The sequence below is a fragment of the Hyaena hyaena genome, unplaced genomic scaffold (assembly GCF_003009895.1).
Source record: "Hyaena hyaena isolate Hyena2069 unplaced genomic scaffold, ASM300989v1 scaffold_70, whole genome shotgun sequence".
Lineage (NCBI taxonomy): Eukaryota > Metazoa > Chordata > Mammalia > Carnivora > Hyaenidae > Hyaena > Hyaena hyaena.
The window spans coordinates 4,153,111-4,170,626 of NW_024080701.1; the positions used below are offsets into that span (position 1 = coordinate 4,153,111).

The following is a 17,516-nucleotide window of genomic DNA, read 5'->3' on the forward strand; positions in this document are numbered from 1 at the left end:
TTTTTCCCATTCCTGTTCATTTGCACTGTAGAGTTTACATTAGGTGTTAGTGATTTGGCTTTCTGATCATCTAATTAGGCAATAAGCTCTAGTGCCAAGGAACTGCACTGGAATAGCTAGGTGCAAGAAGAAGGGAGAGGTGGTGTGATGTGGTTAGTTTCTTTCTGCTAGGGTACCTGGTGGAGGCTTCTGTACTTCTTGGTCAGTCATAGTCTTGTCAGCATCTGGAAATGACATTGTTCAGTCCCTCAACTAATGAGTCTCATGAGGAAGTTGCTCTTGGTACGTGCATGCACTTTTAGGTTATTTGTACATTTTCAGATCATATCCCTTTATATATGATCTTTATTACTGTGAATCTGAATAGATTTTACCAGATTATCACTTAAATGTGCATTTCATATTTGGGGTAATAGCATTTAAATAAATTATTTCTAAACTATAAAGCACTGACTTTTGTAATATTTCTTATAATTTTTGTTAAAGCCTGATCCTATATATTTTAAAATAGCAATCAGATTTCGTATCATGAACCAATGAAAAGTGTGTTAAGTACACTGATGCTCTTTAAGAAAATTTTTAAGAAACAGTAAAAAGGGTATTACTTTATTCTTGATCTTTATTTTGCAGAATCTTTGACAGCAGCTCTATATCCTCTCAGATTCCTCTGCTCACTACCATCAGGTAGGTTTCCATGTGCTGAATATTGTAGACCCTGGATTGCTTTTAGCTATTTGGAGTACATACATTAGACATCTGATTATCAAAGAGATGTAATAAGTCTGATTTTTGTATTACATTAAGTGTCCCAGGTGGCTAGTTCCTATCCTGTTTAGCTGTGTTCTTGCTTCCAGGTTCCCTGTATCTTTAAAGAGGTTCAGTCTCTTAGTCTGTAGCTATTGTCTGCAGCTGGGTAGTTATATTTGGTTAAGGTGGATGACTGTGTTCCAACTCGAATTATTCATGTTATCTTATTAAAGAAGATTTGTAACTACTTATCTGCTGTGAGGCCAGCTGAAGCTCTCTTTGTACCTATTTGTTTTGGGCTTATATGGTTTCCCCACCTTCCCACTTACTTTTTTTGGTTACCTTCTTTTTTGCATCTGCTACTTTTAATATATGTACAGTATCCAACTTTCATCAATGCCTTCTTCCTAGATGTCCCTCTTTATGAGATTTATCAAGTTAGGAATAGGGTATGCAATATGTTGATTATTGCTTCATGCATTTTATAGTCTGTGGAGGCTACATTTAAGTGTTTGTTTTCTTTCTCATAAATTGTCCCTCTTCATTTCCTTTTTCAAATTTCATGCCCATTGAACATTGATTCTTCCTTCTCCCTTCCTTCCAGACCTTGGCAACCACCTTTCTACTTTACGCTTGGTAGGAGTACTTTTAACTACTTTAGATACTTCATATGAGTAGAATCATAGTACTTTTCATTTTGTGACTAGCATATTTCACTTGACGTCATGTGTTATGATGTCATGTTCTATCATGTGACAGGATCTCCTCCTTTTTTAAAGCTGCATAATATTGTACGTGTATTCCACATTTTCTTTATCCCATTTATCTGTCAATGGACATTTGGTTTGTTTCTACCTTTTGGCTATTGTAAATGCTCCAGTGAACATGGGTGTGCAAATATCTCTTCAAGGTCCTTTGAATTTTTTTGGATATATAACCCACAAGGAGGAGTTTTTTAAATTCTTTGAGGAATTTCCATATTTTCTATAGGGGCTGTACCATTTTAGTTTCTGGTACTACCAGCAGTACACCAGGGTTCTAATTTCTCTTGTGTATTCATCACTTGTTTTCTGCTTTTTTAAAAAAAAATATTTATTTTGAGAGAGGGAGAGAGAGGAGAGGAAGAATCTTAAGCAGGCTCTGCACCATCAGTGTGGATCCGGATGTGGGGCTTGAACTCACGAACCCATGAGATCATGACCTTATCTGAAGTCAATAGTCAATAGACACTTAAGGGGCTCCTGGGTGGCTCAGTTGGTTAAGCATCCAACTTTGGCTCAGGTCATGATCTCATGGTTCATAGGTTCAAGCCCCATGTCAGGCTCTGTGCTGATGGCTCAGAGCCTGGAGCCTACTTCAGATTTTGTGTCTCCCTCTCATTCTCTCTGCCACTCCCCTGCTTGCTCTCTTTGTCTCTCTCTCTCTCAAAAATAAATAAACATTAAAAAAAAGAGACATTTAACCAACTGAGCCACCCAGGTGCCCTTCACTTGTTTTCTGCTCTTTTTTGTTAGTGATTATCTAAATGGGTGTGAGATACTATATCACTGTGGTTTTGATTTGCATTCCTCTAATGATTAGTGATGTTGAACATCTTCTCATACGCTTTTGGCCATTTATATATCTTCTTTGTAGAACTGTCTATTCAAGTCTTGCCCTTTTTTGAAATGGGTCATTTTTGTTTTGAATTTTAAAAAAAAATTTATTATTTTGAGAAAGAGAGAGGGAGAGTGAACAGGGGAGGGGCAGAGAGAGGGGAGGCACAGAATCGGAAGCAGGCTCAGGCTCTGGGCTGTCAGCACAGAGCCTGATGTGGGGCTCGAACCCACAAACTGAGATGATGACCTGAGCTAAAGTCAGACGCTCAACCAAATGAGCCACCCAGGCACCCCTTTTTTGAGTTATAGGAGTTCCTTACATATTATGCATATTAACTCCTTATCAAATATATGATTTGCAAATATTTTCCACTAATTTATATGTTGCTTTTCATTCTGTTGACTGTATCCTTTGTTGCACAGTTTTTGAGACTAATATAGTCCTATTTGTCTGTTTTTTGCTTTTCATGTCATATCCAAGAAATCATTGCCGAATCCAATGTCCTGAAGTTTTATCACTTTATTTTTTTCTAGGAGTTTTGTTTCAGGTCTTATGTTTAGGTATTTAATCCACTTTGAGTTATTTTTCTGTATATGGTGTAAGATTACTGTCTAACTTTGTTTTTTATATGTGGATATCCAGTTTTCCCAGTACCGTTTGTTGAAGAGATTGCCCTTTCCTTATTGTGTGGTCTTGGCACCCTTGTTGAAGGTCATTTGATCATATACATGAGGGTTTATTTCTGGGCTCTCTGTTAGATTGGACTCTATGTTTTTTTTGCCAGTACCATTCTGTCTTAATTACTGTTGCTTTGTAGTGTATTTTGAAATCAGGAAGTGTGAGGCCCCCAACTTAAAAAAATCTTTTTTTAAAGATTGTTTTGGCCATTTGTGGTCCTTTGAGCTTACGTATCAATTTTAAGATTTGTTTTCTATTTCTATAAAAAATTGCCATTGGGACTTTGATAGGGATTGCATTGAATTCATAGATCAGTTTGAATAGTTATGGATGTTTCTTTTTTTTTTTTTTTTTATAAATCAACTTTTCTTTTAATGTTTATTTCTGAGAGAGAGAGAGACAGCCTGAGCAGGGGAGGGTCAGAGAGAAAGGGAGACACAGAATCTGAAACAGCCTCCAGGCTCTGGGCTGGCTGTCAGCACAGAGCCCGACGTGGGGCTCGAACCCACGAACCGTGAGATCATGACCTGAGCTGAAGTCTGACACTTAATCGACTGGGCCACCCAGGCACCCCTAGTTATGGATGTTTCAACAATATTAAATCTTCCAATTTATGGACATGATGCCTTTTTATTTATTTGTGCCTTCTTTGTTTTTGTCATGTTTTGTTTTCAGTGCACAGATTTTTCACTTCTTGGGTTAAATTTATTCCTATATTTTATTCTTTTTTGTAAGTGGGATTGTTTTCTTAATTTCCTTTCCAGATTGTTCATTGTCAATGTGTAGAAATGCAGTTGTTTTTTGTGCATTTATTTTTGTATCCTACAAGTTTGCTGAAATTGTTTTAGGTTACCAGTTTTTTATTTTAGTGTGGAGTCTTAGAATTTTCTACATATAAGATCATGTCATGCTAACAGATAATTATACTTCTTCATTTCTCGTTGGGGTGCCTTTTATTTTATTTTTTTTGCCTAATTGATTATCACATGACTGTTTAGAATGTCTGTCTTGTTGAATGCTTGTTGGTGTAATGGTGATGGCTCACAGGTAGGATATGGCTGCCTGTACAGTGTGAACACCTGGCATTTAGATTAGTGTCTCTAGTCCTACCAGATTTATGTTGGTAAGAAACATAATTCAGTACTATGCTGGATAGAAATGGTAAGAGTGGGCATCTTTGCCTTTTCCCTGATCTTTGAGGAACAGCTTTCAGTCTTTCACCATTGAGGATGATGTTAGCTATGGCCTTTTTGTACATGGCCTTTAATATGTTTAGATTGTTCCTTGTGTTCCTAGTTCATTGAATTTTTTTTTTTTTAATATTTTTACTTATTTCTAGGAGAGAGAGAGAGACAGCGTGAGCAGGGGAAGGTCAAAGAGAGAGGGAGACACAGACTCTGAAATAGGCTCCAGAACCCACGAACCACGAGATCATGACCTAAGTGAAAGTCGGACGCTTAACCGACTAAGCCACCCAGGCGCCCCTCGTTGAATGTTTTTATTCATAAAGGGTATTGATTTTGTCAGACGATTTTTCTGCATCAGTTGAGATGATTATATGATTTTTTGTCCTTCGTTCTGTTAATGTGGTATATTATGTTATTTGAGTTTTGTATATTGAACCATCCTTGCATTCCAGGTATACATCCAACTTGTTCATAGTGTATAATTCTTTTAATGCACTATTGAATTTAGTTTGTTAGTATTTTGTTTAGGATTTTTGCATCGGTATTCATTAGGGATGTTAGTCTGTCATTGTCTTGTAGAGTCCTTTTCTGGTTTTGGTATCAGAGTAGTGCTGGCTTCAAAGAAGTTTGGAAGTGTTCCCTCCCCCTCAATTGTTGGGAAGAATTTGATGAGCATTGGTGTAAATTCTTTAAATATTGGGTAGAATTCTCCAGCGAAGCCATCTGGTCCTGGGCTTTTTTTTATTGGGAGGTTTTTGATTGTTTTAATCCCCTTACTAGTTAGTTACAGGCCTATTTAGATGTTGTTTTTTTCTCATGATTTGGTCCTGCTAAGTTGTATGTTTCTGAGAATTTATCCATTTCTTCTGGATTAGCCAATTTGTTGGGATATAATCGTCTTGTAATCCTTTTTATTTTTGTAACATAAGTTTTAATGTCCTTGCTTTCATATCAAGTAATTGAGTTACTTCCATTTTGTCTTTTATTCTTTTTTCCCTTTTTTTTCCTAATCTAGGTGAGGGCTTGTCAATTTTGTTAATCTCAAAAAAACAACTTTTTTTCTATTGTTCTTCTATTCTCCATTTAGTTCTGCTTTAAATTTTTCTTTCTTAATGTTTATTTTTGAGAGAGAGAGAGAGAGAGAGAGAGACAGAGCACGAGCAGGGGAAGGGAAGAGAGAGAGGGAAACACAGAATCTGAAGCAGGCTTCAGGCTGTGAGATGTCAGCACAGAGCCTGATGTGGGGCTTGAACTCATGAACTGTGAGATCATAACCTGACATTTAGCTCTGCTTTAATCTTTATTGCTACTTCCTTCCATTAACTTTTGGTTTAATTTGTTCTTCTTTTTCTAGTTCCTTGAGGAACTAGAATGTGTTGATTTTGAGATCTTTCTTTTTTAGTGTTTACTGCTACAAATTTCTCTCTCAGTATTGCTTTCCTAGCATCCCATATATTTTGGTATGTTGTGTTTCATTTTTCATTTGTCAGATATTTTCTTTTTTAAAAAATGTTTAATGTTCTGTTATTGAGAGAGAGAGAGAGAGAGCTAGCATGAGTGAGGGAGGGGCAGAGAGACAGGGAGACACAGAATCTGAAGCAGACTCTAAGCTCTGAGCTGTCAGCACAGAGCCTGATGCAAGGCTTAAACTCATGAACATGAGATCATGACCTGAACCGAAGTCTGATGCTTAACTGACTGAGCCACCTAGGCCCCCTGTTATCAGATATTTTCTAATTTCTCTTATGACTTCTTCTTTGAGCCCCAAATGTATTTTTTACTTAAAAGTTGTATGGAATATAAAATTATCTCAGGGTTTGGTTACCAAGGGAATACAAATATGGGATTATAGATCCTATTAAAATGGCACTAACTTAGATTGTATATTTCTTATTTTTAGGGCTTCTTCTATTTGTATGTTTAAAAAAAGGGAGGGCAGGGATTCCATTGAACTAGGAAATAGTGAAGAATAAGGGTGCTATTTTTTTTTTTTTAATTTTTAGAGATTGCATGAGTTAGGGAAAGGGGCAGAGGGAGAGAGAGAGGGAGAGAGAGAGAATCTTAAGCAGGTTCCATGCTGAGCAGGGCTTGATCCTACAACCCTGGGATCATGACCTGAGCTGAAATCGAGTTGGTTGCTCAACCGAGCCACCCAGGTGCCCCCAAAAAGTTCTATTTTAATAGACAGTGACCATCCACTGAGTACAAACCACTGTGCTTGGTACTGGAGATTCAGAAGCGCAGAAGACATCATCTCTGTTCTGATTTTCAGGGAGTTTTTTGTTTTTTGTTTTGAGAGACAGAGTGCATGCATGTGTAAGTGGGCGAGGGGCAAAGGGAGAGGGAGAATCGTAAGCAGGCTCCATGCCTAGTGTAGTCGGGCTCTATCTCAAGACTGCGAAGTCCGAAATCAAGAGTCGGATGCTTAACTGATGAGCCAGCCAGGCGCCCCAAGAAAGGAGCAACCATGAAGGGACTAATTTTCAGGGTTTTTTTTTTTTTTAAGTTTATTTATTTATTTTGAGGGAGAGAGTGAGCAGGGGAGGGACAGAGAGAGGGAGAGAAGAATCTGAAGCAAGCTCTGCACTGTCAGTATGGAGCCTGACATGGAGCTCACACCCATGAACTATGAGATCATGATCTGAACTGAAATCAGGAGTCAGATGTTTAACTGACTGAGCCACACAGGCACCCCTAGTGTTCAGTTTTATATGAAGGATGAGATTAGGCTGATGGTAACTCAGTAACTTACTGAGAAGATTGGCAGAGAAAACCAGCATTTAGGAGCAATGCCATGTTTACTGTCTGCCCATTGCTGCCTTGAGTTATTTAACACTTACTACCTTTAAAAAAATTGCTTTTTTCACTAGGCACAACACCATCACTGGGCGATGGCTGACCAGGTTCCAGGCTGTATGGGACCCTAAACAAGAAGACTGCATCGTAGTTGGCAGCATGGCTCATCCACGACGGGTGGAAATCTTCCATGAGTCAGGAAAGCAGGTGCATTCTTTTTTTGGTGGAGAATGCCTTGTCTCTGTGTGTTCCATTAACGCCATGCACCCAACTCGGTATATTTTGGCTGGAGGCAATTCCAGTGGGAAGATACATGTTTTTATGAATTAAGAAAGTTGCTGAGTGTTTGGTTTAGCAACATCAATTTGTTCAAATCATTGCCTGAGGAGCCTAGTAATTGATGTGGCTTGGTCTGTTTACTTGTTAACATATTCTACTTAGCAAATATAAAATTGATATTTTAGTAAGAAGTGCAAGTAGAATGTACTTTTAGTAAGGGAGAAGGCTGTTAAGTTGTTTCTGTAGTTTGGGGAGGGAATTTGACGGTGATTGCTTCAGCACTTTTTTTTTTTTTTTTTTTTTTTTACAAATAGTTTATTGTCAAATTAGTTTCCACATAATGCTTCAGCACTTTTAATCAGGCAGTATATTGAGAAATTCTAGTATTATAAATTACAAAGCTTTGATCAGTATTAAAAGTTTTTGTGGTTTAATGATATGGCTTTTGATAGTGATATTTGGATTTGTGGTTTCCTTTATAGTTTGGAGTGAATATTTATTTCTAGACTCATACACTGGAAGAGATCCTTGAAAGGTCATCTAACTTAGTGACTTTGAAACATTTAATTTTTTTTAATAGAGAGCTCTTTTCCCCCCTGCTTTTAAATTAAACCTTATGTGAAAGCCCAAGATAATTTTTGAGAAGCCGTAGTTCCCTTGGGCAGGGCCTGGGTCTGTGTGTGCTGAACCTTTCATCTCCTCTGGATGGTTCATGAGACGTGGCTAAGGAATTCTAGGGCTTCTAGGACCGATTTTGGATCTGCCTGACCCTTGTAATCCAGGGTAAGATTGCCTTCAGACCAGTGTTTTCCACACTGTGGTTTGTAGCTATTCACATGAAATCAGTTTAGCCATGACCAGAGCTTAAAAAAAGGAAAAGGAAAGAAATAGTAAAGAGTAATAAATATAGGGTAGGTGTTGTTTTGTGAAACTTAGTTATATGTGCATACCTATTTGTATGTATATGTGCACATGTATATTCTGATGTAAACTATATGTCTTTATTACTGTGGTACTGCTGTGAGTCATGGTTAAAGAAGTGAAAGCTCCCACCTTAGAAGGTCTCAGATACTCTGACCTGTCCCTGTCTTTAAACTCTCCAGAGGAGTTTCATTATCCTCTTAAGTGAATACCTTCATTCCTAGTTCATACTTGGGGGAAATGTTATAAAAAACCACTTTTGGCATTTTTCGTCATAAATTTTTTTTCTCAGAAGTTAGGGCAATTTGAATGTGTTGTTGGGAGGGTAGCTACTAAATCAGTGACTAACATTACCGTGAGATATTACCTTTTTTCGTTGCTCTTCATTGCCAAACTACTACTAGGAAGGACTATTGAAGGACTATTGTAAATAGTTTTTGGCAATATGTTTGAATTCTAAGAGGAAATATTTTCTCATATTGTGTATCACAGAAATAAAGTCACCTGTATAATTTCCTTCTCAGTAATTATTGAGGCCTTGTTTATTATATAGGTTATGTTTATAAGTAATAAGAGTTCTCTGTTTTCTTGATGATAGGAGTATAGGAATTGATAAGTGAAATGGAAATATTAATTTATGAAATGGAAGGGAAAGCTAAGTGAGGTTGACTTCTATTAAACTGTCCTGGAGATAATAAATGAAACCTGTAGACTCTCTTTCCCTTTTCTACACCACTTCATTTCACAGGTCCCTTAGTGACACTACTTCTGTGAGAAGTGCTCTTTTTTTTTTTTTTTAATTTTTTTAATGTTTTATTTATTTCTAGGAGAGAGAGAGAGAGACAACGTGAGCAGGGGAGGGTCAGAGAGAGAGGGAGTCACAGACTGAAACAGGCTCCAGGCTCTGAGCTGGCAGTCAGCACAGAGCCCAACGCGGGGCTCAAACCCACGAACCGCGAGATCATGACCTAAGCGAAAGTCGGATGCTTAACCGACTAAGCCACCCAGGCGCCCCGAGAAGTGCTCTTTTTTAAAGATATTGAAAAATACTCTCATTGAAATTAGTACCATCATTTAAGCTTTGAATACTTGGTGTTAATTGCCAGGTTTCTGCAATAAGTGTTAGCAAATTCTTGATGTTTCTCACTTTTGTGGTTTCTTTTGCCATTTTAGCTTCATAAACTGTGCTATTTATATCTAATTCCAGTTAATAGAGTTCTGTCTTCTTGAGGCAATGCAGAAAGGAAGGAGAGTGAGTGGGACTTGTTTCTCGGTGATAAGCTCTATAATGGAGTAATTGTTTAAATCTAGAAAGCACATAAAGGAAAATTGTCTCCCTTAGGACATCCTTAAACTGTAATCTGTTGTGAAACAGAGACTTGCTTAAAGCTTTGAGGCTTCTGTAATTATTCATATGTTATGATTGCTCTCTCTCTTTGGGATAAACCTTTTTTTAAGTTGGGCATTATGATATCTCTTAAGCATGTAAGCTCTCTATTTCTCTTGAGTCATTTTCTTTGATATGCCCAGCCTTCTTCTAAGACTTTAAGGAGGAAGGAGAGGATTCTCATCTTAGGTGGACAGAAACTTGGTCAAACTAGGAGAGACTTACAAATGATTAGGAATGAATAAATCTTAGATCCTTAAGTCCTATTTTGGTATTCAGGCCTTTGAGTTTCCTTTCCACAAAGATGATTGCAAAGGCAGTTCTCCAGGAAAGCAGGGAGCTTGGGGCTGTATACACAAAGATTTAAATCCTTTCAGTCAGTTATAGTACATGGGAAGGGAGGGGGGCAGACACAATTGCCTTCTGTATCAAACCCACAAGGAAGAAATGTATGCCCTTTAACTTCTGGTTCCAAAAACTTAGGTGTCCCTTTGTTAGGCTGTCCCTTCTGACTTAGTACTATGGTACTGATGGCCAGTAAGGAGTTGTAGTTCCAGGACCGCATAGAACCATATTTTGGTTCATTTGATTATAAATGTTTTGGGATTTTCAAAGCCAAAGGTGAAATTTTGTGAGGAAGATAACATTTAGTACAGTTAGAGGCAGGAATAAAACATTTTAAGGTACCTCTTCCTCAAATGAAAGCAATGCAAGAGGAAATGTTTTACAAGTTCTTTTGCCTATTTGATTCCACTCCATCAGCAAGGTGTAGGGGTGTGTAGAGGAAGCCTGTTCATGTGCTAAAACCAGGAGTGTATTCACTTGCAGAGGGGCTTGGTGATGGTTGAGGAACCCTAAGCAGAGGGAGTGGGTGCTAGAGCCCTGAAAGGGTCTGTACATAAGGGGTCCTCATTAGGTATCCACAGATGAGTGGCTGCCTTAAAGCTGTAGCATCATGGGGGCGCCTGGGTGGCTTAGTTAAGTGTCCAGCTTCAGCTCAGGTCATGATCTCATGGTCCATAAGTTCGAGCCCCATGTTGGGCTCTGTGCTGACAGCTCAGAGCCTGGAGCTCTGTCTCTCCCCCACTTGCACTCTGTCTCGTTGTCTTTGAAAAATAAATAAATGTTAAAGAAAAAAAAAGCTGTGGGATCATGGGATCACCACTCATATCCAGTGGTCCTTAGGCTTTTCTTTTTTGTTTTTAGAAAGCTTTTTTTTTTTTTTTTTTTTAAGAAAATGGTTGCAGAGAGGGGCAGGAAAGAGAATCTTAGGCAGGCTTCACACTGCACTGAATACTATGACCCTGGGATCATGATCTGAACTGAAATCAAGAGTTGAGTGCTCAACTTACTGAGCCATCCAGGTGCCCCTGTTTCTTAGGCTTTTTACTCTGCAGATCACTTTAAGCAAAGACTTTGTCATTAAAAACAAAAACGAAACTCCACTAGGGAGAGGATATTAGATATCATTTTATAGGTGATAGGAACCTCTGAAAATTTGAAGGTGGGTTACATAACTTGATTGGTGCTTTAGGAAGATGATCTAGCAGCAGAATGGAGCATTAAAGGGCAGATAGAATTGAAAACAGGAAGATTAGGTAAGAAACTAGCACAGTGGACCCAAGTTTCACTTTTCATCCTCATGGAATTTAGAAGATCATTACCAGTTTTGTAAACAGAGTGATGGTTACATAATCAGGTGAGATAATGTTATAGGAATATAGTTTTTAAGTTGTAATTATCAGGCTACTGAAGCAGTGACACCATTCTGTTCCCTTCACAGGAAATGTTTTCTGTTTTTCTTACTCCAGGCTTGAGTAAGAACACTGAACTAGAAGCTGGACCATGTAGGTTCTTGTTTCCAAAATTTTTTTAAATTTATTTTGGCGGCGGGGGCAGGGGAGGAGAGCGAGAGAGAGGGAGAGAGGGAGGGAGGGCGGGAGAGAGTGTGATTTTTAAGCAGGCTCTGCATGGTCAGTGTGGAGCCAGATGCAGAGCTCTATCCCATGGATTATGAGACCATGACCTGAGTTGAAATCAAGAGTTAATGCTTAAACGATTGAGCCACTCAGGTACCTCTAAGATTTTATTTTCTTAAGTAATTTCTACACCCAACATAGGGCTCAAACTCACAATCTCAATATCGAGAGTCTCATGTTCTATTTACTGAACCAGCCAGGTACCCTCCACCATCTCAGTTCTACTTTGGGCCCTAACTATGTGGCCTTAGGAGAATCACTCCCAGGTTTTCCTCAACAGAAAAATGAGGTCCAATTCATCTCTAAAATCATTCCATTATTACAGTTTCAACGTTCTTAGTAGTAGTTATTTTGGGGGGAAGGACAAGGATGATAGATGGATATAAGCAAAATGACTATTATTATTATTATTATTAGGAACAGAGAGAGGAGGGGCAGAGAGGTAAGTAGAGAGTGAATCTTAAGCAGGCTCCAAGCCCAGCGTGGAGCCCAACCTTATGACTGAGATCATGACCTGAGCCAAAAATCAAGAGTTGGATCCCTAACTGACTGAGCCAACCAGGTGCCCCAGTAAAATGACTATTTTAAATGATTCTAGTCATGAACAGAAGTCAGCTGTATAAATCCCCTTGGTATCCTTTTATCTCTGTGTTGGTAACTTTAAGGAGGAAAAAGTGAGACAAGCTGAAGGTTAAAAAAGAGTCCACTCTTCCATGATATTTAAATATTTATTTAAGTTTAAAAATAATTTTCATGGCACCAATGATTTTATGCTAACTACATACTGCATATGTAGAAAAAGTACATTGCTTTGAAGGAAAGTGTAACTTAGAGAATTTTTGGCACACGAAAGGTTAACAACTATACTTTTTAATGAAACTAAGAAATTCACATTTGCAGGTAGTTTACCTTCTACTGCTTAACGATGCAGTACACTATTCTTTAGTAAGAGTTTTATTTCCTCTGATGGATGAAGCTATGGAAACCATTGTTTTTTTCTACAATGAGATCAAACTAATTTTGAGAGAAAATGGGAGACATAGTGGAACACAGTAAAACCAGGTTAAAAATTTGAACAATGTTTAATGATGGGAAGATACCAAAATAGTCACCAACAAAGGAGGTTTGTTATTCAAGCTCTATTTGAAAAGCAAATCCAAGGAAACTTTACTATCTGTATTTTCTGGGGTAAGCCCTAGAAAAAAGTAACCCAAAAGTTTCTTTTCAGAGAGTAAAATCCAGCTGTTGGAAGTGGTATGGACTATTGTACTCTTAGAACTCTAGACACACACACACACAAAAAAAAAGAACTCTAGACACAAGTAACATACCAGGAAATGGAATACTGCATCTTTCTTTAATGTGAATATGAAAGGTCAGTGTCAAGGCTATCACTCACTGCATAGAAACACCATATTCTACAGACTGAGGTAGGAACACTACACTAAAAGTAATCTGCTATGTTGCATAAGACAGTAGATATCCAGGTTAAAACCAGCCCCCTGTATCCTGACAGCCTTTTCATCTCTGAGTCTACTTTTCACTTCAGTCCTGTGCTAAATAAAGCCTTTCCTGTGTAGATGACAAGTGGCAGTGGATAGTTGGTTCTAAGTGATCCCTAAGTTTTACTAGGATCTCCTTCAGTTTGTCTTGTCACTTGGTAAATAGATGTTTATAATTCTGCCCAAATTGTCGCTGGTATGGAAATGATCAGACATTCTTCTTCCATTCTTAGCTTCTGGTGGCGTTTTAGCATTTCAACACTTGGTCTTGCTCATCTTGGCATCAGATACCTCTGTGCTGGTTGGTTGTTCAAGCACCCTTTAAACAAGCAACCCCAGTGCCTCCACTGGGATATGGTCCTGGACCTTTAGCAAGTCAGGAATGGGAGCAGAGCTGACCCTCTAACATACTGGTAAGGAGCAGTTTTGTTGTCTAGATCCGGGTTGGCAAATTATGGCCTGTGCTCCAAATTCAACTATTTTTAGAAATAAATTTTTATAGAACACAGCCATGTTCCCTTGTTTATGTATTACCTATGGCTGTTTTTGTGCTATGACGGCAAAGTTGAGTAGTTGCCACAGAGTATGTCCCACAAAACCAAAATAAAAAAATATTTGCTCTCTGGCACTTTACAGAAGAAGTTTGCCAACCCCTGGTCTAGATGAAAGGGCATTTAGAATTGTGCAATTCACTCTTCCCACCCTGCCCCCCCGGCAATCCCTCATCTATTATACTCTGTACATGGACATGATTCTGCTATTTCAGGGGACAAACTAGGGGAGAGCAAATCTACAAGTGATTCATTCTGTTCTGCATTTGGGGCTGCCCAACATCATGTGATGTTAGCAGCCACTCCACTGTTGTGTGGGTCCCAGGAATACGTCTACAGACTACAGACTATCCTTAAATACGTCCTCAGGCCCCAGATGACTTAGAAATCTCTCCCTGAGATGAAAACAAGATCTTGTATGTGAGTGGTTGTTAAGAGTTGCAGAGCTTGGGCCTTGGACCCCACATTCACCCTTCACATGCTCTGCTTTCTGCATGCTTCCACGGCTTCCCTCAACAAGGATGGCAAGTGCTTTCCTAGAACTTTTATTTTCCTGATGCAGAAGCTGACCCTAGGGGGCAGTATTTCTACATCTAAGTGTTGGTCTCCGCCACGTTCACCTTCTTTCTTTTGTAGGCATCTTTAGTATGCCTATTTAAAGAAATTCTTTTCCTGGTCCCTTCCAAGGCTCTTTGTTGATCTTGGAATTCTATTTTCTGAAGCTTTTCATTCTCAGGATCAGTTTCTTTCTTGCATCATTTAGTTCATCAGGCTCTATTTTCTTAATCCATAAAGTAAAAACAAAATATGAATTGATAAGAAAATAACATTTTGTTGTTAAAATATAAATTGAAATAGTTTTTTTTAGGGGGGGGGGCTTGTACAAAATAGGTACTGCTCTCTGAATCTCAGCAGTTTCTTAGGTACCTAAGTTCTCATTTCTGTTAACTACACTTTGACATTTCTGACAGTCTTATCTCAGGCACCACTGAGTTCAACTAATATCTCTGAAGCATAAAGTCTTGAGGTTCTTCAGAAAAAAAAAACACAGAAGTCTAAGTTCATTATATAAAACTCATGGCGATGCCCACTAGGATCTAGTCTAAGGGGACAGACTTACCCCACCCCTGCTGCTGCTGCTGCGGTAGCGGTGGTCCCTTCAGATGCCCACTCTGCTCAGATTTGAAAAAAACAAAAGGAAAAGAAAATCCAACTCAGACCATCATAAGAAGCAACTTTCCATTTAATCATTCTACATGGATGTTTACTCTTTTCAAATCTCTGTCTGGCAGGAGAACCTACAGATAGTTCCCATTGTCCAGACCCCTGGACTGTGCTGCTGAGGCTGCACTGATGAGCCTACTGGAGCCCAGTAGGAAAGCTCCCGCACAATACAGAGGACGGCAGCTCTCTAGTCTTCAACTAGTGTCCCATCTGCTAGGTGACACTACTGCGATAATCCGTAATAGTAAAATAAATTATTTTTATTTGATACTTTCAAAATAATACACATCTATGAAAAATCAAAATTCAAAACCAAAAATTATCCTGCAAATCGAGAGGATGAGAAACAGAGTCGCTGAGCCTTTCTTGAAAGAACCTCTGAAGGAAATGAGTTTTCCCAGTTTGCTTAGACAGGGCATGAGCCTATCCTCTTTTTCTTCTGGGAAATGACCCTCCTAGGCTGTGGACTTTGAGTCATGAGAGGAGGACTTGGTACATGTGCCGATGGTTCCGCGATGGGTCCCATTGCTGGGAATGGGTAGCCGGGCTCCTGGGTCCACCTGGCTAGTTATTGGGAGGAGTCATGCCTTCTCAGGTGTCAATGAGCAGGCTCACCACTGAGCGGATTTTGCAGGCAAACCATCGCCTGAGGGGACAAAAGTATTGATAGTGGAATTGTTCAAACTCGGGGGTCTGGCGGATATCACGGAAAAAGGCAATGTCAAGGTCAGACTCGGTAAGGATGATCAGGAGGAGGAGCAAAACAAAGAGGAGTCCCATGGTCACAAGGAGCAAACGGAGGACACTTAAAACAAACTTATTCACCTGTTCCTCCTCTGGCCTGCCGTGCCCCTGACACAGGGCCCTCAGCTCTCCCCCAAGGGCCTCCACCTCTGTAGCAGTTGGAGTGCTGGCTTCAGACTCTTTCTCCTCTTCGATGCTGCACGTGGCCCCATTGATCTGCCGGGAAAGCAGCATCAGCTCCAGGCTGTGCTCAGCCACAGGGGTGGGCAGCACACTGTCTGCAGGACTGTAGGCTTCGTCTGCAATCACGGCGACTCGCTCATTGCTGTCTGCCCGGCTGCTTCTCACGTGAGGCAGGAAGGTGTCCCCGTGGGAGGAGGAACGCACTGGCGTGGAATGGGCGCTGTCCCGGAGGGACTCGAGGCCTGGAAAGGCAAAAGGATAATGAGAAGACTTTCTGGGTCCCCATGCACACTTTGTTGTCTGGTGGAGGCAGCACCCATTCTGTTTTATACGGTTACTAAAATCTTGCAAGGAAGCCCCTCTGTATGCCCACGTGACAGTGGCTGCTGCACACAGTTCTGGTGTATCAGGAATAGGATAAGAGAAGCAGCAGACATCAGAGGGGCCGTGGTTGGAAGGTTTTTTTTTTTCTTTTTACATAGGGTTTTGGCAAGATTTGTTAAAGATTCTGCCTTTCCTGCTTTTGATGTCCTGGGCCTGCTTTTAGCCTCAACTGAAAGAGTCTGAATCAGTCTATCCCTGATTTAGAGCTGGGCCACAGTTCAGGGAGCTCAAGTCTCCCCCTTGGACTGAGGGTCTCGAAAGCCAGGAATGAGGAAGAAAAGACTGTTTTGCTTCACTGGGGCTCATGAAATACTGATTGTGGAGCTGAGTGCCCTTCTAACAACCCAGCATACAGCTCCTTGAGCTCATGTGGTCATCTTTTGGATTTCTGCAGTTGTTCCATCTCTTCAGCCTTCCACTTCTGGCTGTCCTTATCTTAAGGGACATGAAAACCCTATCTGCTCTTCCTAAGTGGTTTCTTTTCATGTTTATATTTGAGAGAGAGTGCGCATGTGCACACACACACATGTGCACACATACCAGTGGAGGGCAGAGAGAGACGGACAGAGAGAATCCCAAGCAGGCTCCATGCTCAGCACATAGGCCAACTCTGGGCTTGATCTCATGACCTGGAGATTGTGACCTGAAGTCAAGAGTCAGACACTTAACCAACTGAACCACCCAGGCGCCTCCCTCTTAAGTGTTTTCTGATGGGGAAGGGGAATAGCCCTTGGCTAGTAGCTCCTTTCCTTTTCACCTTGGAACGAGCGGGGTCCATGGGAGGCTGACACTTCCCCTATCTTTATATACTCCAAGCTGCTGAGTGGTTTCTTTGAACATCTTGTTGGGTCAAGGTGGAAATTCTCTTAGGTTTGTCATGAGAAAAGGTTCTCTGACCCCTAAAACTACCCACTATCTCCTTACTTTCTCAGATGGGACATTTTTTCTCTTTCCAGTGCTCAGTCTCTGGTAGCAAAAAACAGGAGCTGGTTACTCCCTCAACTGAACAGTAGCCAGAAGATGTGAGCCCAGAGTCATCAAGTATGGTCGACATCACAATGCTCCCAAGGAAATGGCTTCTTGTTTCAGGTTCAGTGTCTGCATTTTCATTCCTGGCTATCTTTGGGGTGCCAGAGTGGCTCTGGCTTTCCCTACCTTTGTGGCCTATGGTAAGAGAAGCCAGTCCCCTTCTGTTGCTCTGAAATTGACTCTGAACTGCTGCACACCGGATCAGATTCCCAGCTAGGTAAAGGTTTGACCTAATGAGGGTTGATTAGGGCTAACTTCAGAAGCCCAAGGGTTTCTCTCTCTCTCTCTCTTTTTGAATGTTGATTTATTTTGAGAGAGAGCACCAA

General features: G+C 40.1%; 2 protein-coding genes across 15 annotated transcripts in view; one reads left to right on the top strand and one right to left on the bottom strand.

Moving 5' to 3' along the window:
* Nucleotides 1-8,723, top strand: part of WDR76 (WD repeat domain 76) — a 69,362-nt gene extending 60,639 nt beyond the window's left edge. For all 5 annotated transcript variants that reach the window (XM_039232798.1, XM_039232799.1, XM_039232796.1 and 2 more), the window contains 2 exons: nucleotides 631-684; nucleotides 7,082-8,723. In XM_039232798.1, coding sequence (XP_039088729.1) covers nucleotides 631-684; nucleotides 7,082-7,337 — 310 coding nt within the window. In that variant the 3' untranslated portion in view covers nucleotides 7,338-8,723. The remainder of the gene's footprint in view (nucleotides 1-630; nucleotides 685-7,081) is intronic.
* Nucleotides 8,724-14,158: 5,435 nt separating this feature from the next.
* Nucleotides 14,159-17,516, bottom strand: part of FRMD5 (FERM domain containing 5) — a 45,845-nt gene continuing 42,487 nt past the window's right edge. For 4 of the 10 annotated variants that reach the window (XM_039232808.1, XM_039232807.1, XM_039232811.1 and 1 more), the window contains one exon: nucleotides 15,126-16,019. In XM_039232808.1, the coding sequence (XP_039088739.1) occupies nucleotides 15,442-16,019 (578 nt within the window). In that variant the 3' untranslated portion in view covers nucleotides 15,126-15,441. Of the gene's footprint in view, nucleotides 14,408-14,464; nucleotides 14,799-15,125; nucleotides 16,020-17,516 lie in introns of those variants that run through there. The other 6 variants (XM_039232810.1, XM_039232806.1, XM_039232805.1 and 3 more) reach the window with 3 other exon arrangements.